This window comes from Bos grunniens, chromosome 8, assembly GCF_055505025.1.
Source record: "Bos grunniens cultivar Pamir isolate PY7600 chromosome 8, Bosgru_T2T1.0, whole genome shotgun sequence".
NCBI lineage: Eukaryota > Metazoa > Chordata > Mammalia > Artiodactyla > Bovidae > Bos > Bos grunniens.
The window spans coordinates 25,703,237-25,721,212 of record NC_141172.1 but is presented as its reverse complement, the minus strand read 5'-3'; the positions used below and the strand labels follow the sequence as shown (position 1 = coordinate 25,721,212).

The 17,976-nt window shown below is 38.0% G+C and overlaps 1 protein-coding gene across 20 annotated transcripts in view; it reads left to right on the top strand.

The window, feature by feature from the left end:
- Positions 1-17,976, top strand: part of CNTLN (centlein) — a 363,772-nt gene that overhangs the window by 117,539 nt on the left and 228,257 nt on the right. For 11 of the 20 annotated variants that reach the window (XM_086415000.1, XM_086414981.1, XM_086414999.1 and 8 more), the window contains one exon: positions 7,744-7,878. Coding sequence is in view for 5 of the 20 variants with exons in the window: in XM_086414981.1 (XP_086271107.1) it covers positions 7,744-7,878 (135 nt within the window). In the remaining 15 variants the exon portion in view is untranslated. Of the gene's footprint in view, positions 1-7,743; positions 7,879-8,495; positions 8,667-17,976 lie in introns of those variants that run through there. The other 9 variants (XM_086414979.1, XM_086414985.1, XM_086414996.1 and 6 more) reach the window with 2 other exon arrangements.

Below are 17,976 nucleotides of genomic sequence, written 5' to 3'. Positions count from 1 at the left end.
ACAAAGAGTTGGACATGACTGAGCGACTGAGCATGCACTCATGCATGTAGTTATGGGCTGGCAAATCTGTATTCTGCACAGCAAACTGGAGACCCAGGGAAGAGTTGATAACAGCATCTGAATCCAAAAGTATGCTGGTGGCAAAATTCTTTCTTTCTCAGATGAATAGTCCTCTTTCTTAAGGTCTTCTATTGACCAGATGAGACTTACTCACATTATGGAGGGGTCATCTCCTTTACTCAAGTCTATTGATTTAAATGTTAATCACATCTATGACAAAAACACTTTAACAGCAATATCTAGATTGGTGTTTGTTTAAGAACTAGATATCACGGGCACAATGTTTTAGCCAAGTGGACACAAAATTAACCAAATGATTAAAATATACTGAGAGAAATGGGCCTAGGGTTTAGGCTGTGTTTACTGTTCTTTTAGCACAGGCTCAGCTTTTGCTTTGGTGTCCTTTTCTGTTTGGGTGTCTTGAGAAACTTGTTAAATATCGTTTGAAACAACCAGTTCTTTCAGTTGCATTCCCTTGTTATTGTACAGAAACCTATTGACGTAGTTTGTGAGGTGTCTCGGGGAGTGAAAGTACTCCATAGTTTAATGTTTAGGTCTCAGTCTTTAGGAGAGGGCAGTGGCACCCCACTCCAGTACTCTTGCCTGGAAAATCCCATGGATGGAGGATCCTGGTAGGCTGCAGTCCATGGGGTCACTAAGAGTCGGACACGACTGAACGACTTTACTTTCACTTTTCACTTTCACGCATTGGAGAAGGAAATGGCAACCCACTCCAGTGTTCTTGCCTGGAGAATCCCAGGGACGGGGGAGCCTGGTGGGCTGCCGTCTGTGAGGTCGCACAGAGTCAGACACGACTGCAGCGACTTAGCAGCAGCAGCAGCCCCTAGGTCTGACGTTCATAAGTGTGTCTCAGTTTTTTTTTTTTCTTTTCCCCCTTAGGAAAGATTGGAAGGCAAGGGTATTGGAGTTGGGTATTTAACTTCATTTGGGTTGGTTAGTCTAGTAAAATCCCAGCAGACTCTAGGAAAATAATTTTCTCTTGAGGGTAGGCCTTGTTAAGAATTATATACTTAGGTCATATTTTAAAATGCCTATATTCCCTCTCCTCCTGCAGAGAGCAGGAAGAGATTTTTCTCTGATCTTCACTGAGACAACCTAATAGTGTTCTGTATGTAAAAACTCATGAAAGTATAGGAACTCCTCTAGGACCAGGCCCTACAGGACATTTTTAACTCTTATGCACGTCCACACTTATCCTCCAATGATTGGTTAATTGCAGATTTTGTTTTCCTACTCTCGGTACTGGTTTCCATGGAGTTTTCTTGCTTCAGGGATTTTGCTATGCTGTATTGTGATTCTCTGTATCTGCCTGTCTGTCTAGTTTGGGGAACAGCAATTTGCCATATGACCTCAGTTCTCTGATGATTCTAAGAAGAGTTGCTGATTTTCAGTTTGTTCAACTTTTTTCATGTTGTATGAATAGGAGAGACAACCTCCAACTTACTGCATCCTGTGCTGGAAGACAAAAGTTCCTTCATCATGTGTTTATTGTCCCATCAAGTAATGTTAAATAGTTCTTACTTTTCCAAACTTGTAGTCTATGGAATAGAGCAACAAGAATGCTTATTCCTTAACCACATATCTAGTCAAACTACTAGAAAGTTATACACACAATTTTTTAGCTAGTTGCTGAAAAACTTTCATAGAACAATCTAATACTATTACATGCTTTATTGATAATAGTGTAGAAAAATGCCATGTAACTTCTTTTGGTAAGACTGTGCTTTAGCTTTGTCACTGCTAGTTATAAAGTAAATCTTGTAATAAATTTTCCTTCAAGTATTGCATTAGATAACTCGAGTCTACTAATAACTTGCTGTATTTAATGAGATAATTTTTAAACATTGAATTTCCCTTCTTTCTTACCTTCTAGGAAGCTCAGAAATAAGTTTCAGTTCTCAATTACATTTAATTCTCTCACCCCTTCCCTTTTATCCGTTTACCTTTGTTTTAGTTGTACTGATATCATTACTTCACTGTTTTTCATTAAACTCTTTATGTACATTTTAAAGTAGGTCATATAAATAATATATTAACTATGCTCAAGTATTGTTTTATAGAGTTTTAGGTCTTTTGAACCACTGCCATCACACCCCTCTTTTTTCCTGATTCATACCCACTATCATTCTCTTCTTTCTGTACAGACTTCTTTTGACCATGATTTGAATTATTCATGTCATGGCTTATCCATAATAAATAATTTGTTCCAGCCATACTTTCTCTTGTCACCCTTTATGCTTTATGGTTCCTCTGAGTTCAATTTGCTATTTTAATTTTAAGTCAAGCCAGACCATTAAGAATGTACTTTACTCTATCCAGAAAAGTTTCTTGAAAAGGTTTCATGAAGCTAAATTTAGGACTTGGAGGGTTATTAATGTTTAGTGAAATAAGTCAGAGAAAGATAAATACTGTACAGTGTCACTTACATGTGGAATCTGAACAATAAAACAAACTAGTGACTATAACAAAAAAGAAGCAGACTCACAAACATGGAGAACAAACTAGTAGTTACCAGTGGGGAGAGCAAAGCGGGAAGGGAATTAACAGGTACAAACTACTATGTATAAAGTAAATAAGCTATAAGGATATATTATATAGCAGAGGGAATATAGCATTTCAAATAACTGTAAATGGAACATAACCTTTAAAATTGTGAAATCATGTTATATATCTAAAACTTATAGAATTTATTATAAATCAACTATACTTCTCTAAAAAGGAAAAGAAAAAAAATGAATTGTAACTATATATACTTGTGCTAAGGCTTCCCTGGTAGTTCAGTTGGTAAAAAATCTGCCTACAATGTAGAAGACCTCAGTTCGATTCCTGGGTTGGGAAGATCCACTAGGCAAGGTATAGGCTACCTACTCTAATATTCTTGGGCTTCCCTGGTGGCTTAGCTGGTAAAGAATTTGCATGCAATGTGGGAGACCTGGGTTTGATCCCTGTGTTGGGAATATCCCCTGGGGAGGGAATGGCTTGATCCACTCCTGTATTCTGGCCTGGAGAATTCCATGGACTGCATAGTCCATGGGGTTGCAAAGAGTCGGACACGCCTAAGTGACTGTCACTTCCATTATAAAAACTAGATCATTGAGGGTACATTTTATTAGGAAAATATTTTGTGTTATGTAAAATTTAATAGATCTTTGAGAGTTTATCAATTCTCTTCCATTGGGAATACATCTGTGTCTAACTTATTACTTTAATGATTTATGATATATAAAATCATTTATCAAACTAATTATCAAAATATGAGCCTGGGTCTCCTGGTTCAGGCAGCTTCTGTACTATCTGAGCCACCAGAGAAGCCCTCAAAAAATGAAGGTTTTGGTTAGCTAAGTTCCTACTGTATTATGTGTTTTTATTTAAAGATTAAGTCTATACTTGTCCTGTAGATTACTAAATTCACTCAAATGCTAACTTTTCAATTACTAAATAATTTTCATGAAAGGCCTTGTTATTGCTGTAATTTATATTGTTTATTCAGAGAAGGAAATGGCAACCCACACCAGTACTCTTGCCTGGAAAATTCCATGGATGGAGGAGCCTGGTAGGCTACACAGTCCATGGGGTCGCGAAGAGTCAGACAGGACTGAGTGACTTCACTTTCACTATTCACTTTCATGCATTCGAGAAGGAAATGGCAACACACTCTAGTATTCTTGCCTGGAGAATCCCAGGGACAGAGAAGCCTGGTGGGCTGCCGTCTGTGGAGTCGCACAGAGTCGGACACGACTGAAATGACTTAGCAGCAGCGGCAGCAGCAGCATGTTGTTTATTCCTGTTAAGTTTAGCTCACATTAATGGGCACATTCTTCTAAACCTTAAATCATTTGGTCTCGTATCTCACCTTTCTTAAGTCTAAATAATCTCAAGGATAGATGAGGATGCTTAATTTTTGTTAATTCTTTCAAAGGATAGGGCTGTAGATAATTCACTGTCTTAGTGTTCATATGATTGAATTTATCAGTGTCAATCTCACTCATAAACATTTACTATAATTTAGTTTGGAAGATAGTGTGAGTACATAGATAATTAGCAGCTCTAGGTAATATGTGCAAAATGAATAATGTAGGCAATACAGAAACTTGGAAATAGCAGAAATTACTGTGATAGTTAGGAAAGGCTTCATGGAGGAGGTGAAAATTGAACCTTGAAAGAGGCTGAGACTTAGATGAGAATAGAAAAATAGGTTATGAATTGTAGATGTTTGCATTTTATGCTGTTTGATTGATGTAAAACATATTTTGATATGCCCTAATAATTAAAATAGGCAATAAAAATGAAAACTGTTTTGAGGTGCCATTTATACTTAATTTGTAAAACGTTGCCAAGCCTGAGTGTCTTATTGGTACAGATGTGGAGTTATGAGAACTCTTGAAGTTCAGTTGGCCTATGGACGAGTAATGTCACCTCTAAGTAAAAATCAAGAGCAATGTTTAATTAATATGATCCCTATACTGAGAAAAATACATTTTACTTCATAACTCAGTATACACACAGATAAAATAGAAGTGTCATAATCACACTACTATATATAAAATTAACTACCTAATGAGGACTTAAAATATAGCACAGGTAACTCAATACTCTGTAATGACCTATATTGGAAAAGAATCTAAAAAGCAGTATACATACACACACACACACACACACACATACATATATTTAACTAATTCGTTTCAGTTCAGTTCAGTTGCTCAGTTGTGTCTGACTCTCTGCGACCCCATGAATTGCAGCACGCCAGACCTCCCTGTCCATCACAAACTCCTAGAGTTCACTCAAACTCATGTCCATCGAGTCGGTGATGCCATCCAGCCATCTCATCCTCTGTCGTCCCCTTCTCCTCCTGCCCCCAATCCCTCCCAGCATCAGAGACTTTTCCAATGAGTCAACTCTTCACACAAGGTAGCCAAAGTATTGGCATTTCAGCTTTAGCGCCAGTCCTTCCAATGAACACCCAGGACTGATCTTCTTTAGGATGGACTGGTTGGATCTTCTTGGACATTCAAGAGTCTTCTCCAGCACCACAGTTCAAAAGCATCAATTCTTCAGCACTAAGCTTTCTTCACAGTCCAACTCTCACATTCATACATGACCCCTGGAAAAACCATAGCCTTGGCTATAGATGGACCTTTGTTGGCAAAGTAATGTCTCTGCTTTTCAATATGCTATCTAGGTTGGTCATAACTTTCCTTCCAAGGAGTAAGCATCTTTTAATTTCATGGCTACAGTCACCATCTGCAGTGATTTTAGAGCCGCCCAAAATAAAAGTCTGACACTGTTTCCACTGTTTCCCCATCTTATTTCCCATGAAGTGATGGGACCAGATGCCATGATCTTAGTTTTCTGAATGTTGAGCTTTAAGCCAACCTTTTCACTCTCCTCTTTCACTTTCATCAAGACGCTTTTTAGTTCCTCTTCACTTTCTGCCATAAGGGTGGTGTCATCTGCATATCTGAGGTTATTGATATTTCTCCTGGCAATCTTGATTCCAGCTTGTGCTTCTTCCAGCCCAGCGTTTCTCATGATGTACTCTGCATATAAGTTAAGTAAGCAGGGTGACAATATACAGTCTTGATATACTCCTTTTCCTATTTGGAACCAGTCTGTTGTTCCATGTCCAGTTCTAACTGTTGCTTCCTGACCTGCATGTAGGTTTCTCAAGAGGCAGGTCAGATGGTCTGGTATTCCCATCTCTTTCAGAATTTTCCAGTTTATTGTGATCCACACAGTCAAAGGCTTTGGCATAGTCAATAAAGCAGATGTTTTTCTGGAACCCTCTTGCTTTTTCCATGATCCAGCGGATGTTGGCAATTTGATCTCTGGTTCCTCTGCCTTTTCTAAAACCAGCTTGAACATCTGGAAGTTCAGGTTCACATATTGCTGAAGCTTGGCTTGGAGAATTTTGAGCATTACTTTACTAGTGTGTGAGATGAGTGCAATTGTGCAGTAGTTTGAACATTCTTTGGCATTGCCTTTCTTTGGGATTGGAATGAAAACTGACCTTTTCCAGTCCTGTGTCCACTGCTGAGTTTTCCAAATTTGCTGGCATATTGAGTGCAGCACTTTCACAGCATCATGTTTCAGGATTTGAAATAGCTCAACTGGAATTCCATCACCTCCACTAGCTTTGTTTGTAGTGATGCTTTCTAAGGCCCACTTGACTTCACATTCCAGGATGTCTGGCTCTAGGTGAGTGATTATACCATCTTGATTATCATGGTCATGAAGATCTTTTTTGTACAGTCTGTGTATTCTTGCCACCTCTCTTAATATCTTCTGCTTCTGTTAGGTCCATACCATTTCTATCCTTTATCAAGCCCATCTTTGCATGAAATGTTCCCACGGTGTCTCTAATCTTCACTGTACTGTACAGCAGAAGCTAACAATACATTGTAATACAACTATACTCTAATAAAAATTATCAAAATAATATAGTTGTTCTTGCTATATAAAATAAATATAAAATATAACAGTACATGTCAAATGTGAATTTGATAATATTTAAATAAAATGGAAATCCTAAATTAAACAGTGCAAAAAAACTTAGGAATAATAGATTCAAATATTAGTTGAAAAAATAAGTGAGTTGACAAAAGTTGAGTAAGTTTGGCAAAGAGTCAGTATTAGGGCATGGATATCAGTTTTAGCATGTTGGTTTGAGATGGCAGTAGATAATTAAAATGGAGGTATTTTTATTGGAAACTGAAAATGTGGGATTGGTAGTTGGAAGAGAGTTAGGGCCAGGTTATGGCTCTTGCCTGGAAAAATCCCATGGATGGAGGAGCCTGGTAGGCTGCAGTCCATGGGGTCGCTAGGAGTCAGACACGACTGAGTGACTTCTCTTTGACTTTTCACTTTCATGCATTGGAGAAGGAAATGGCAGCCCACTCCAGTGTTCTTGCCTGGAGAATCCCAGGAACGGGGGAGCCTGGTGGGCTGCCATGTATGGGGTCACACAGAGTTGGACACAACTGAAGCAACTTAGCAGCAGCGGTCTTTTAGACAGAGACGAAACCAGAATCCAGGAGAGTGGGTAAGATTTCTGAGGGAAAAGCTGTAAAGATTAGAAAGGAGGGAAACTAAGAAACGAGTCATGGATACATCCTTCAATGAGATTCAGATATTTCTGGTAGGTGAGGAGAATATTTGGTTAAAAATTGTGGCAATATTAATATTTTGAATATCTTTCTACACAGCAAGATATTTTGGGTATCAAAACAGACTTGCTGTTTTTCATTCTTTAAAATTGTTCATGCTTTCACAAAACTGTTTTTCTAAAAAAAATGTTTTAGATGGTAATTCTTATTTTAGCCACATACGCATTTTCTTTAATTAGAATATTTTGTAAAATTTTGGGTTTTTTTCCTATTGTACAACTAAATCCAAAAAGTTTGCTTTCTGTATGAGGCTGAATATTTGGTGTCCAGTTTGTACGTGTACTTCATTTTGAACTAGTAACTAGGCACGTGTTTGCACATTTTACTTGACAATTTCTGGGCATGTCACAGGAAATGAGAAATTATGATAATGGATGTTATTATGAAAGCTAGTTAATTCTAATATTACCAATCAAACTCTCAAACTTTTCTTATGAAATTATCTTTTCTTAGAAATACCAATTCATCAGTAATTTTGCTTTTTTTTTTTTTTCAGAGAGAATCAGGACTAACACAGGAAATAAATGACCTTGTAAAACGGAAGATTGCAGTAGATGAAGAAAATGATTTCTTAAGGAAAGAATTCAGTGACTTGCAGAAGAAATTTAAAGAGAAAAGTCAAGAAGTTAAGGTGTGTTGACTTGTACATAGTTTTACCCTACTATTTCTTTGAAGTCCTACTTTAAGCTTTGTCAGCCTTTGTGGCACAGAAAGTGACAAGCTTGGAGGAGAAATTGCCTTAGGCCCTGCTGTACCATACAGTTTTCTCACATGAAAAAACTCTGAGAAAGATACTTTAAAGCTTAGACTCTAAGCTTTATAACTTTCCAATAAATAGTTAATGATGGAAATGGAGCTAAGAAAGTAGGAGTGTGAATATGTGGCTTCTTGTAATTAGATTCTGATGGGACTGGCATTATTAATTGATAAAACCCAGGTCTGGGAGGCTATGTCTGTGTGGGTCTCAAAAATAGCTGGGGACAGCATCAAAGGCAGCTTGATCAATTAATGGGCTCTTTGCAAATGTGTACTCATCAAAGCTGTCATCCAGTGAAAAATATGACCCATCCACCTGCATGAAAAGAGGCCAGTGAAAGTATACAGGTGACCTTGGCCATCAAATATAGAAGAAGCTTCTGGGAGCGTAAAATTGCACAGTTTGTATTTGCGGATTAGTTCTCAGCTTTTGTTGTTGTTGTTGTTGTTTTTTGTATCGGCCCTTGTGGTACTATTCTACGGGACACTAAGGAGTGTGTGCAGATTAAGGAAGAGCAAAACAGGCTGGTTATAAAAAATCTGAAGGAGGAAAATGAGAAATTAAGTACCCACTGCGCTGACCTGCTAAATGAGCTGGAGAAACTGAGGAAGCAGGAAGCACATTGGAGAAAAGAAAAATTTAGCATTGATGCAAAAGTAAAGGTATGGAATGAGAATGGAATCCATGCTGTTATTTTGAATCTAACTTCTTAGGAAGTTTATTACATGTTATTTTCTTTAAATAGCAAGTTATATATTCAAATCCACCAGTGGGGACTAGCATTAATTTATATTCCTTCACTTAAGACCCATAGCTTTTTAAAAATTGATGTTGCAAAGCAGGAAACTGACTTCAAATACTTATCTAAAATGTAATCATTAAAAAATAAAGGCTATTGCATTTTGAAATAAAATATGTTTAAAAAACACATTTAGAATTATGAATTTTGGCTTTTTTAAATTAGGGCTTAAATTTATAGATATAACTAGAATTTATTGCAGTATAGTTTTCAGATTGTATTTTTCAAGTCCTTTAAAAATACATAAAAAAACCAAAAAGCAGTTAAAAAATACATGTGTTTTATATGTATTTGTTTGGCTTGAGAGGACCTTATTTGTAGTAAAATATAGAAGATAAAAGGAACAATCAGTCTTCATAATCTTCTTATATCTTTTCTGATAAATATTTTTCAAAATAATTTTTTGTGGCTTTCTCTTGGTCTTGAGAAAGTTTTTGTTCTTTTTTTCCTATTGAATTTCAGTTTTCTTCTTAACCATAGATTTTATTGAAAAGGCTAACCCCTAAAATTTTGGTTCTAGTAAATATGATAGCCCCTCTATGTGTATGCATGCTTAAGAAGAATTTATAACACATGTGTGTAGATATATATATATATATATTCTCCAAACCAATTGATTTATTTTTTATTTATTTTTAATATAAATTTATTTTAATTAGAGTCTAATTACTTTACAATATTGTATTGGTTTTGCCATACATCAACACGAATCCGCCACAGGTTTACACATGTTCCCCAACCTGAAACCCCCTCCCACCTCCCTCCCCATACCATTCCTCTGGGTCATCCCAGTGCGCCAGCCCCGAGCATCCTATATCATGCATTAAACCTGGATTGGTGATTCATTTTACATATGATATTATACATGTTTCAATGCCATTCTCCGAAATCATCCCACCCTCACCGTCTCCCACAGAGTCCAAAAGACTGTTCTATACATCTGTGTCTCTTTTGCTGTCTCACATACAGGGTTATTGTTACCATCTTTCTAAATTCCATATATATGCGTTAGTATACTGTATTGGTGTTTTTCTTTCTGGCTTACTCCACTCTGTATAATAGGCTCCAGTGCATTAGAACTAATTATTAGTTCTAATCTACCTCATTAGAACTGATTCAAATGAATTCTTTTTAATGGCTGAGTAACACTCCATTGTGTATATGTACGACATCTTTCTTATCCATTTGTCTGCTGATGGACATCTAGGTTGCGTCCATGTCCTAGCTATTGTAAACAGTGCTGCGATGAACATTGGGGTACGCGTGTCCCTTTCAATTCTGGTTTCCTTGGTGTGTATGCCCAGCAGTGGGATTTCTGGGTCGTATGGCACTTCTATTTCCAGTTTTTCAAGGAATCTCCACACTGTTCTCCATAGTGGCTGTACTAGTTTGCATTCCCACCAACAGTGTAAGAGGGTTACTTTTCCCCACAGCCTCTCCAGCATTTATTGCTTGTAGACTTTTGGATCGCAGCCATTCTGACTGGCGTGAAATGGTACCTCGTTGTGTTTTGATTTGCATTTCTCTGATAATGAGGGATGTTGAACATCTTTTCATGTGTTTGTTAGCCATCTGTATGTCTTCTTTGGAGAAATGTCTGTTTAGTTCTTTGGCCCATTTTTTGATTGGGTCATTTATTTTTCTGGAATTGAGCTGCAGGAGTTGCTTGTATATTTTTGAGATTAGTTGTTTGTCAGTTGCTTCATTTGCTATTATTTTCTCCCATTCTGAAGGCTGTCTTTTCACTTTGCTTATAGTTTCCTTTGTTGTGCAGAAGCTTTTAATTTTAATTAGGTCCCATTTGTTTATTTTTGCTTTTATTTCCAATATTCTAGGAGGTGAGTCATAGAGGATCCTGCTGTGATTTATGTCAGAGAGTGTTTTGCCTGTGTTCTCCTCTAGGAGTTTTATAGTTTCTGGTCTTACATTGAGATCTTTAATCCATTTTCAGTTTATTTTTGTGTATGTTGTTAGAAAGTGTTCTAGTTTCATTCTTTTACAAGTGGTTGACCAGTTTTCCCAGCACCACTTGTTAAAGAGATCCTCTGTTCTCCATTGTATATTCTTGCCTCCTTTGCCAAAGATAAGGTGTCTTATAGGTAGGTGGGTTTATCTCTGGGCTTTCCATTTTGTTCCATTGAGCTATATGTCTGTCTTTGTGCCAGTACCATACTATCTTGATGTCTGTGGCTTTGTAGTAGAGCCTGAAGTCAGGCAGCTTGATTCCTCCAGTTCCATTCTTCTTTCTCAAGATTGCTTTGGCTATTGGAGGTTTTTTGTATTTCCATACAAATTGTGAAATTATTTGTTCTAGCTCTGTGAAAAATACCGTTGGTAGCTTGATAGGGATTGCATTGATCTATAGATTGCTTTGGGTAGTATACTCATTTTCACTATATTGATTCTTCCGATCCATGAACACAGTATATTTCTCCATCTATTAGTGTCCTCTTTGATTTCTTTCACCAGTGTTTTATAGTTTTCTATATATAGATCTTTTGTTTCTTTAGGTAAGTATATTCCTAAATATTTTATTCTTTTCATTACAATGGTGAATGGAATTGTTTCCTTAATTTCTCTTTTGTTTTCTCATTTTAAGTGTATAGGAATGCAAGGGATTTCTGTGTGTTGATTTTATATCCTGAAACTTTACTATGTTCATTGATTAGCTCTAGTAATTTTCTGGTGAAGTCTTTAGAGTTTTCTATGTAGAGGATCATGTCATCTGCTAACAGTGAGAGTGTTACTTCTTCTTTTCCAATCTGGATCCCTTTTATTGCTTTTTCTGCTATGATTGCTGTGGCCAAAACTTCCAAAACCATATTGAATAGTAGTGCTGAAAGTGGACACCTTTGTCTTGTTCCTGACTTTAGGGGAAATGCTTTCAATTTTTCACCATTGAGGATAATGTTTGCTGTGGGTTTGTCATATATAGCTTTTATTATGTTGAGGTATGTTCCTTCTATTCCTGCTTTCTGGAGGTTTTTTTTTTATCATAAATGGATGTTGAATTTTGTCAAAGGCTTTCTCTGCATCTATTGAGATAATCATATGGCTTTTATGTTTCAATTTATTAATGTGGTATATTACATCGATTGATTTGTGGATATTTAAGAATCCTTGCATTCCTGGGATAAAGCCCACTTGGTCATGATGTATGATCTTTTTAATGCTGTTGGATTCTGATCGCTAGAATTTTATTAAGGATTTTTGCATCTATGTTCATCAGTGATATTGGCCTGTAGTTGTTTTTTTTGTGGCATCTTTGTCAGGTTTTGGTATGAGGGTGATGGTGGCCTCATAGAATGAGTTTGGAAGTTTACCTTCCTCTGCAGTTTTCTGGAAGAGTTTGAGCAGGATAGGTGTTAGCTCTTCTCTAAATTTTTGGTAGAATTCAGCTGTGAAGCCATCTAAACCTGGGCTTTTGTTTGTTGGAAGTTTTCTGATTACAGTTTCAATTTCTGTGCTTCTGATGGGTCTGTTAAGATTTCTATTTCTTCCTGGTTCAGTTTTGGAAAGTTGTACTTTTCTAAGAATTTGTCCATTTCTTCCAAGTTGTCATTTTATTGGTATATAATTGCCAATAGTAGTTTCTTATGATCCTTTGTATTTCTATGTTGTCTGTTGTGATCTCTCCATTTTCATTTCTAATTTTATTGATTTGATTTTTCTCCCTTTGTTTCTTGATGAGTCTGGCTAATGGTTTGTCAATTTTATTTATCCTCTCAAAGAACCAGCTTTTGGCTTTGTTAATTTTTGTTATGGTGTCTTTTGTTTCTTTTGCATTTATTTCTGCCCTAATTTTTAAGATTTCTTTCCTTTGACTAACCCTGGGGTTCTTTGTTTCTTCCTTTTCTAGTTGCTTTAGGTGTAGAGTTAGGTTATTTATTTGATTTTTTTCTTGTTTCTTGAGGTATGCCTGTATTGCTATGAACCTTCCCCATAGCCCTGCTTTTACAGTGTCCCACAGGTTTTGGGTTGTTGTGTTTTCATTTTCCTTTGTTTCTCTGCATATTTTGATTTCTTTTTTGATTTCTTCTGTGATTTGTTGGTTATTCAGCAGTGTGTTGTTCAGCCTCCATATGTTGGAATTTTTAATAGTTTTTCTCCTGTAATTGAGATTTAATCTTACTGCATTATGGTCAGAAAAGATGCTTGGAATGATTTCAATTTTTTTGAATTTACTAAGGCTAGATTTATGGCCCAGGATGTGATCTATCCTGGAGAAGGTTCCGTGTGCGCTTGAGAAAAAGGTGAAATTCATTGTTTTGGGGTGAAATGTCCTATAGATATCAATTAGGTCTAACTGGTCTATTGTATCATTTAAAGTTTGTGTTTCCTTGTTAATTTTCTGTTTAGTTGATCTATCCATAGGTGTGAGTGGGGTATTACAGTCTCCCACTATATTGTGTTATTGTTAATTTCCCCTTTCATACTTGTTAGCATTTGTCTTACATATTGTGGTGCTCCTATGTTGGGTGCATATATATTTATAATTGTTATATCTTCTTCTTGGATTGATCCTTTGATCATTATGTAGTATCCTTCTTTGTCTCATTTCACAGCCTTTGTTTTATTTTATTTTTTAATTTAATTTTATTTTAAAACTTTACATAATTGTATTAGTTTTGTCAAATATCAAAATGAATCCGCCACAGGTATACATGTGTTACCCATCCTGAACCCTCCTCCCTCCTCCCTCCCCATACCATCCCTCTGGGTCATCCCAGTGCACTAGCCCCAAGCATCCAGTATCGTGCATCGAACCTGGACTGGCAACTCGTTTCTTACATGATATTTTACATGTTTAAATGTCATTCTCCCAAATCTTCCCACCCTCTCCCTCTCCCACAGAGTCCATAAGACTGTTCTATACATCAGTGTCTCTTTTGCTGTCTTGTACACAGGTTTATTGTTACCATCTTTCTAAATTCCATATATATGCGTTAGTATACTGTACTGGTGTTTTTCTTTCTGGCTTACTTCACTCTGTATAATAGGCTCCAGTTTCATCCACCTTATTAGAACTGATTCAAATGTATTCTTTTTAATGGCTGAGTAATACTCCATTGTGTATATGTACCACAGCTTTCTTATCCATTCATCTGCTGATGGACATCTAGGTTGCTTCCATGTCCTGGCTATTATAAACAATGTTGCGATGTACATTGGGGTACACGTGTCTGTTTCCCTTCTGGTTTCCTCAGTGGATCATAAGGCAGTTCTATTTCCAGTTTTTTAAGGAATCTCCACACTGTTCTCCATAGTGGCTGTACTAGTTTGCATTCCCACCGACAGTGTAAGAGGGTTCCCTTTTCTCCACACCCTCTCCAGCATTTATTATTTGTAGACTTTCAGCCTTTGTTTTAAAGTCTATTTTATCTGATATGAGTATTGGTACTCCTGCTTTCTTTTGGTCTATATTTGTGTGGAATATCTTTTTCCAGCCCTTCACTTTCAGTCTGTATGTGTCCCTTGTTTTGAGGTCAGTCTCTTGTAGACAACATATATAAGGGTCTTGTTTTTGTATCCATTCAGCCAGTCTTTGTCTTTTGGTTGGGGCATTCAACCCATTTATGTTTAAGGTAATTATTGATAAGTATGATCCCGTTGCCATTTGCTTTATTGTTTTGGGTTCGAGTTTATACACCCTTTTTGTGTTTCCTGTCTAGAGAAGATCCTTTAGCATTTGTTGGAGAGCTGGTTTGGTGGTGCTGAATTCTCTGAGCTTTTGCTTGTCTGTAAAACTTTTGATTTCTCCTTCGTATTTGAGTGAGATCCTTGCTGGGCACAGTAATCTGGGCTGTAGGTTATTTTCTTTCATCACTTTAAGTATGTCCTGCCATTCCCTCCTGGCCTGAAGAGTTTCTATTGAAAGATCATCTGTTATCCTTATGGGAATCCCCTTGTGTGTATTTGTTGTTTTTCCCTTGTTGCTTTTAATATTTGTTCTTTGTGTTGGATCTTTGTTAATTTGATTAATATGTGTCTTGGGGTGTTTTGCCTTGGGTTTTTCCTGTTTGGGACTCTCTGGGTTTCTTGGACTTGGGTGATTATTTCCTTCCCCATTTTAGGGAAGTTTTCAACTATTATCTCCTCAAGTATTTTCTCATGGTCTTTCTTTTTGTCTTCTTCTTCTGGGACTCCTATGATTCAAATGTTGGGGCATTTAACATTGTCCCAGAGGTCTCTGAGATTCTCCTCATTTCTTTTAATTATTTTTTCATTTTTCCTCTGTGATTCATTTATTTCTACCATTCTATCTTCTATCTCACTAATCCTATCTTCTGCCTCCATTATTCTACTATTTGTTCCCTCCAGAGTGTTTTTGATATCATTTATTGCATTATTCATTATATATTGACTCTTTTTTTTATTTCTTCTAGGTCCTTGTTAAACCTTTCTTGCATCTTCTCAATCCTTGTCTCCAGGCTGTTTATCTGTGATTCCATTTTGTTTTCAAGATTTTGGATCATTTTCAGTATCATTATTCAGAATTCTTTATCAGGTAGATTCCCTATCTCTTCCTCTTTTGTTTGGTTTGGTGGGCATTTATCCTGTTCCTTTATCTGCTGGGTATTCCTCTGTCTTTTCATCTTGTTTATATTGCTGTGTTTGGGGTCGCCTTTCTGTATTCTGGCAGTTTGTGGAGTTTTCTTTATTGTGAAGTTTCCTCGCTGTGGGTGGGGTTGTATGGGTGGCTTGTCAAGGTTTCCTGGTTAGAGAAGCTTGTATCGGTGTTCTGGTGGGTAGAATTGGATTTCTTCTCTCTGGAGTGCAATGAAGTGTCCAGTAATGAGCTATGAGATGTCAGTGGATTTGGAGTGACTTTGGGCAGCCTGTATATTGAAGCTCAGGGCTATGTTCCTGTGTTGCTGCAGAATTTGCGTGCTATGTCTTGCTCTGGAATTTGTTGGCCCTTGGGTGGTGCTTGGTTTCAGTGTAGGTATGGAGGTGTTTGATGAGATTCTGTCGATTAATGTTCCCTGGAGTCACGATTTCTCTGGTGTTCTCAGGATTTGACTTAAGCCTCCTGCTTCTGGTTTTCAGTCTTATTTTTACAGTAGCCTCAAGACTTCTCCATCTATACAGCACCATTGATAAAACATCTAGGTTAAAGATGTAAAGTTTCTCCACAGTGAGGGACACCCAGAGAGGTTCACAGAGTTACATGGATAAAAGAAGAGGGAGGAGGGAGATAGAGATGACCAGGATGAGATGAGGTAGAATCAAAAGAGGGGAGAGCAAGCTAGCCAGTAATCACTTCCTTATGTGCGCTCCACAGTCTGGACTGCTCAGAGATGTTCTCGGAGTTATACAGAGAAGAGAAGAGGAAGGAAGCAGACAGAGGTGGCCAGGAGGATAAAGGGGGGAATCAAAAGGAGCTAGATGGATCCAGCCAGTAATCAGTTCCCTAAGTGTTCTCCACCGTCCAGAACACATAGAGATTCACAGAGTTGGGTAGAGAAGAGAAGGGGGAGGGAGGAGATAGAGGCGACCTGGTAGAGAAAAAGGAGAGTCCAAAGGAGGAGAGAGCAGTCAAGCCAGTAATCTCACTCCCAAGTAAAAATGGGTACTGAAGATTGGGTTCTTAAAGGTACAAAATTGATAACAAATACCAAAAAGCAAAGATTAAAAATCTAGAGTAGAGGCTGGATTTTCAAAAATACAATATTAAAGAAAAAAAAAGTCAGAAAAATTATAAAATATATGTATATGAAATTTGCTTTAAAAAATAGGGTCTCTTTTTTTGCAAAATAATAGTAGGTTATAAAAATGAAAATTAAAGGAGTAATAGAGGACTTAAAAATAAAAAAAAATTTTTTAATTAAAGAATGATAGAAAAAATAGTAAAAATATATCTAGGACTTTCTCTGGTGTTATTGTGGGCATTGTGGGGTCAGTTCATTTTCAGATAGTTCTTTGATCAGGCTTATATTTCTCAAGACCTATAGGCCCCTTCCAATGTAGTCAGTACTAACTACAGGATTTTAATCTATTGCACCTGTCACTTCCAAGGAGGTTCCCTCTGTTTTAGCTTCTTCTATTTGCTGGTCCCTTCAGTGTCTTAATTTCCATCCTGACGCAAGGAGGCGGTGGTGGAACTTTTTAAGGCTCACTTGTTCAGTGGTGCTGTGGGGAGGGAGGGACGCTGCAAACAAATAACACTGGCGTGTGCTTGCAGTGTCTCAGCCACACTGGGTTTGCCCCTGCTCACAGTGTGTGTGCTTTCCCTGTCTACACTGCTTAGGCTCTAGGTTGCTCTGCCGGGAACTTTCTGAGGCCGGCCCTGGATTGTATGCACCTCCCAGGTCTAAGCCACTCAGGTTCAGGTACTCGGGTAGTCCTCAGAGGCACAGACTTGGTTGGGCCTGCATTTTGTGCCCGTTCCAGGTCTGAGCAGCTCAGATGACCAGGTGTTTGGTGAGCGTGGTTGCTGTGACTTATCGCCTCCCCCATCCCTGGTGCTCAGTTTTCTGGGTGTACAACTGGCGCACCTTCTCAGGCGGATATTGACTGTCCAGAATCCCAAGAAGTCTTGGTTAGCAATGCAGCCTGCTTGCAGTTTGGTAGATAACGCCTCTCTGGGGCCTCGATTGCCCCCTTCCGGCTCTGGCTACCCTCGCCTGCCTGTCACCGGAGGGGGATGAGCCGGTCTGCAGCCGACTAGCTATGCTCAGTCCTTAGTTCTGTGAGTGGGCCCGGAGGTGTCTTAGGTTAGGGCTTTTCACATGGTAGCTATCCCACAGTCTGGTTTGCTCTCCCAAGTTAATGCCCTCAGATTGCCCTTGGGGTATTAGGCCTGGTCCTTAATCTAGGCAGTGCAGCCCGCGCTTCCCTACCCAGCCCCCACTTGCTAGTGGTGGATACAGGCGTCTGTGCTGCTTCTCTGCTGGGGGAGTTATGGTTGGGCATGTAATCTGTGGGTTTTAATTATTTATTTATTTTTCCTCCTGGTTATGTTGCCCTCTGGATCCAAGGCTCGCCATAGATTCGTCAGCGAGAGTGTTTCCTGGTGTTTGGAAACCTCTCTTTTTAAGACTTCCTTCCCGGGACAGAAGGGACAATTGCACTCATCTCACATGCTAGTAAAATAGTGCTCAAAATTCTCCAAGCCAGGCTTCAGCAATACGTTAACCATGAACTTCCAGATGTTCAAGCTGGTTTTAGAA